The sequence below is a fragment of the Arachis hypogaea genome, chromosome 15 (genome assembly GCF_003086295.3).
Source record: "Arachis hypogaea cultivar Tifrunner chromosome 15, arahy.Tifrunner.gnm2.J5K5, whole genome shotgun sequence".
In the NCBI taxonomy this organism is placed as follows: Eukaryota; Viridiplantae; Streptophyta; class Magnoliopsida; order Fabales; family Fabaceae; genus Arachis; species Arachis hypogaea.
The window spans coordinates 112,149,101-112,154,221 of NC_092050.1; the positions used below are offsets into that span (position 1 = coordinate 112,149,101).

At 32.3% G+C, this 5,121-nt stretch overlaps 1 protein-coding gene across 1 annotated transcript; it reads left to right on the top strand.

Moving 5' to 3' along the window:
- Positions 1 to 3,365, top strand: LOC112750476 (probable methyltransferase At1g29790). Its single transcript, XM_025799208.3, has 2 exons — positions 1 to 265; positions 1,834 to 3,365. The coding sequence occupies exon 2, from the start codon at positions 1,850 to 1,852 to the stop codon at positions 3,233 to 3,235; it is 1,386 nt and encodes a 461-aa protein (XP_025654993.1). The 5' UTR covers positions 1 to 265; positions 1,834 to 1,849; the 3' UTR covers positions 3,236 to 3,365.
- The last annotated feature ends 1,756 nt before the right edge of the window (positions 3,366 to 5,121 follow it).

Here is a 5,121-nt window from a genome sequence, read left to right on the forward strand (position 1 = left end):
TTGTGATCACGTAAGAACTATGCACTATAATTAGTAGTTTATAAACCAATCAAGTCAATTGACCACTTTGAGTGTTCTGTAGTCTATGTCAAGTTCATGAATCACTGTTTTTATGCCCTTTTCTTTTGTTCTCTTTTCAAAATTCATTGGATAGACAATAGAAGTTCTTCAACAGAAATTATTCGCATAGGCTAATGTAGGCATGTAGCAAGCAGCACCCTCTTTGTAAACTCAAAGCATAGGTTAAAACCCGAAAAACTCAAAGGTATGTTGATTTTCCTTTCTGCTAGAGCATTAATATATATATATATATATCCATGGTTCTTGTATGCTGATATATATGATTTGCCTGTATTCTGTTATGATTCTCATGAAGTGACTAAGAATTCAGTGGGCCCAATATGTGGTTTAAGGTTGATTAAGAACTTGTTCCAATTATTGGAGTCAATAGTGCAACATGTTTTCCTATATACCTGTAGTTAAACTCATACATTTTCATTAGTTGGAGATACGGGTGTATATGGGTCAGGTGAAGTCTAGTTCGTCTTGATCTAGAATCGACCTTAAATAATGATTGAGTCTATCTTTGAGACCTTTATCCGACTCTAAATCTGATGAAATCTTACTATTTTCGGTCATACTAAAACCAAATTTAAACCGATGAAGTTCAGATCTTGATAAACATTATGTCAAAAAGTTATGATGCACTTATTTATAAAAAAGAAAAAAACATACTTGTTATCAAGAAGTTGATATCTATATTTAAACTTTAATTTGTCCATAAATTTTAATCTCATATTTCTTTGTGTATTTTCTAATTCAACAAGTGTGATTAAGGCCCGTTTGAGAAGCTTCAAAAATTATTTTTTGAGCTTTTGACTTATAAAAAGTAGTAATATTAATATCTAGTGCAATTTTCAAAACCAAATTGTAGTTTTCTAAGAAGCTATTTAAGTGTTTATAGAGTGAAAAAATGATTTTTCTCATAATAAAAAATTTTTTTTAATCACATTTCATTTAAAATAAGTATTTTTAGAACTAAAAAACCTAACAAAAAATAATTTATTTATAAGCTACTTTTAATATAAGCATTTATTATTTAAGCTATTTTTTCAAAATGAGTTTAATTAAGCTGTTTATTCAAATTGGATCTAAAAATAAAACAATAAACTTATAATTAATATAATATAATATTAGAATTAATTTAAAACATATATACCTTTTTTAGTCCCCTTAAGGTACACGTGGATTGGGTGAAGTCGGGTTCGCTTTGACCTAGAGTCGATTCTAAATAATGACCGGGTCTATTTTTGGATTCTTACCTGACTCCAAGCTCAATGAAATCACATTAAATTAGTCTCAAAGTGTTCGAATTCAGACCAGATCTTCGAGTCAGACCAGATCACATACACCCTTAGTTGGAGATACTCTTTCTGAACCGGATCTTGGATTTAGAAAAATCGGTGCTAGGAGAGCCATGCCTTTACAAGATTTCAAATAGTCAAATGCAACATGAATTCACCGATTAGGTGACATACCGCTTATCATTTCACAATTCATCTAGGTACCAAAATGCTATATATTTTTCACATACAATATTTTAAATGTGGCGTAATGCATATCTGTTTCCGTATTAGAACATATTGCGTTTCATGTCGTTGTCCCCCCCGCCCCCCCCAAAAAAAAGCAAAGTTTGATCGATCACTTCTCCATACCTTGTATTACACATTCTTTTAATTCCCCCAATTTGTTCTCATAAAAGTTTCACATTTGCTATTTATATATATATATATACTAGAATAGTTCATCTGTTTTTGAAATTTTCATCAATAGGAGTTTGTGCTCAATAATGGGGAGGTCATGTATTCCAAAATACAAAATTTCCAGAATAATGGGGTGGCTGCAAATTATCCTTGGAGGGTTGGTAATCTTAGTTAGCATTTTGAGTCTAGCAAGATTCTACTATGCTGGTTTTTTCCTACACAATGAAGATATATGCCACCATTTCTACACGGCGAAGGAAGTTTACGAAGATTTCGACGCCAAATCACTCTCCGAAAGAGTACAAGAAGTGTTGGATAGGTTGGAAAGTTTGCAGTACAAGCTCGAGTCAAAGCTACAAGAATTGGAGAAAAACAAGGGGACCTTAGAAAAACTGTTCTTAGAATACGAAATAGTTAGGCCTCTTCATATGGCCAATGTTGCCCTAAGACAAATTAGGCTTCCAAAGATTGAAGAAGAAGAAGGAAAGAACTCCACAGTGAAAGAGGATCCTTTAATCAATTTCTTTTTAACAGAGGAAATCAGAAAGTACATAACCCCAAAAGAGAACAGAGTTGGTAAGATCAATCTCTATGGAACAGAAAAAGTTTACAACACAATTGGGCATGCTTGTGTTTTGTACAAGAATGAGCTTCAACAGTACATGGACTATGACATTGGATCCTACTGTGACGATGACTGGAATCTCGCGCAGAAGCTTATGATCAACGGCTGCGATCCTTTGCCTAGACGAAGGTGTTTGACAAGAGCTTCAATAGAGTACCAGAAGCCTTACCCCAACAACGAGTCACTCTGGAAGCTTCCGGACAACAAGAATGTCCGGTGGAGTAATTACCGTTGTAGAAATTTCGATTGCTTGCAAAGCAAGAATCCGAAAAGGGGATACACAAAATGCACCGGCTGCTTCGAAATGGAAAAGGAAAAGCTGAAATGGGTAACAAACTCTTCACTCAGTGCAGATTTTATGATCAGTGATGTTTTGAAAATCAAGCCAGGGGAAATAAGAATCGGATTGGATTATGGAATTGGAACCGGAACATTTGCTGCAAGAATGAGGGAACAGAACGTGACAATTGTTTCGACAGCACTGAACCTTGGTGCTCCATTCAATGAGATGATAGCACTAAGGGGACTGATTCCTTTGTATGTAACACTAAATCAGAGGCTTCCATTCTTTGATAACACCATGGATTTGATTCATAGCACTGGTTTCATGGATGGATGGATAGATCTTTTGCTGCTTGATTTTATATTGTATGATTGGGACAGGATTTTGAGGCCTGGAGGGTTGTTGTGGATTGATAGATTCTTCTGTAGTAAGAAGGATTTGGATGATTATATGTACATGTTTCTTCAGCTGAGGTACAAGAAGCATAAATGGGCTATTAGTCCAAAGTCAAAGGATGAGGTGTATCTCTCTGCATTGCTGGAAAAACCTCCTAGAGCTATATGAATGAAACTACCAATTTCTTGCTTCTTTTCATATTATGAATTTATGATTTGGAGGAGTGATATGATCATTCATATTCATTTAAACTTGTACTCTAACTTTGCGAAAAATAAAGAGAAACTACAAAGTTTTGTGGCAGCTTTTTAATTTTATGTTTATGGTATTTCCGATTCGACAGGTTAAGAACTAATTCGTCGTAGATGAGCTTTATTTAAAGGTCTGCCGCTGACTAATAAGTTGTTTCATACACAAGACCGAATTCAAACTCCCGACACTTGCTTAAGCGGATGAGTGAGCTGACTATTCGACCAACTTAAATTGGCTAGTTGTGTGGTAGTTTGTTCACACAAATTTTGTCTTTTTTTTTTTCATGAGTTTGAGTATGAGTTTTAATGAGTACAAATCATCATATTATTTCTTTTATATTTTATTGGCGGTTACTATTACATGCACAATTTTTTTGTCAACTAAGTCCAATCAAATTAGCCAAAACAAAACAAAAATATTCATATAGCGTGCACGTAAATAGTGTGTTTCTTCAAGACAAATCATCATATTATTTCTTTTATATTTTATTTGCTGTATTAATACAATACTGCTACATGCAAAAATTTTTTTTTGTTAATTAAATCTAACTAAATTGACCAAAGCCCAACAAAAATTATTTACATACTTGTACGGGAATCATGCACTTCTTTCAACTTCGTTTCTTTATTTAGTTTTTTCTTTTTCTTTTCTTATTTTTATTCTTTATGAGCGGATAAAACAAGAAAAATGATAAAACACGCAAACTTTTGTTAAAAAATATAGAAATTTATCAATATAGTAAAAAAAATTTTGTATATAGCACAAAAATAGAAATAAGAGAAACTAAATCCCGGTACTTCATACTAAGTAACTAGAATAATGAAAAAAATAATTCAAATCTCCTAAAGAATTCAAAATTGATAAAACTTAGTAGTGAATCACAAATACAAAAGTTCATGGAAAACGAAATTCTTAAATTGGTATCTAAAGCCATCTGTGATGGTTACCATAAAATTTCTGTTCTATAAGCTAAAATTTTTATGCTCAATAATTTTGTTACACAACTCATAAATTATTTCTATTGTTGTGTTTTGAATTTGTGATTTTTCAACAGTTTCTATGTTGGATACCAAAGTTGTGTTTAACACAAATAATACACATCAAATATGACAAAAGTCCAAAATTGACAAAGACCAAAGTTGACAAGGATTGATTATACAAGGAATAGAGAGCACCTGGTATTTATAAAGTCTTGCTTTATTTTTTTTTATTACTTCATTTTCTCCTTTTGTAACGATCCAATTTTCAGTATGTCTAAATCATACTGGAAATTGAGCGTTACCAACTTGACTTTCTAATTATTATTTATTATTTATTATATAAGTCTGATTCGTTGTTAAAAGCATAGTTATCTTGTGAGGTATTTTTTTTTTGAAAATGTTTGAATTAATAAAGGGAATCATTTATAATCAATTCACAAATAATAATAGATAAAACAGTTATAAACAACCACACTTAAATACATCTCAAGCAGTTAACAACATTTAGTTATCTAGCCTTTATTAAAGTAAATATCTCTGTTAGAACATCCCTATATATATATATATATATATATATATATATATACAACATCCCAGACCCTGACCTGTTTAAGAAGTCCCTAAACTGACACCCAGGCTAGCCTAAACTCTATACTCACCTAAATCCTCTAAACTACAAAAGCAAAGAAAAGTACGTTATAGGTCTTCAAAACTCGAGTCAAGTGGAAAGTCATCAAAAGACAGAAGATCGTCTACTACTCATCTGCACGATCATACATCCTCAAAGAGCGTCTCTCTAATATTTCATTGAGTGGCCACATA

Bases quoted from the DNA above. Each gene is read 5' to 3' on its own strand.
- LOC112750476 (XM_025799208.3), top strand. From the start codon at position 1,850: ATGGGGAGGTCATGTATTCCAAAATACAAAATTTCCAGAATAATGGGG.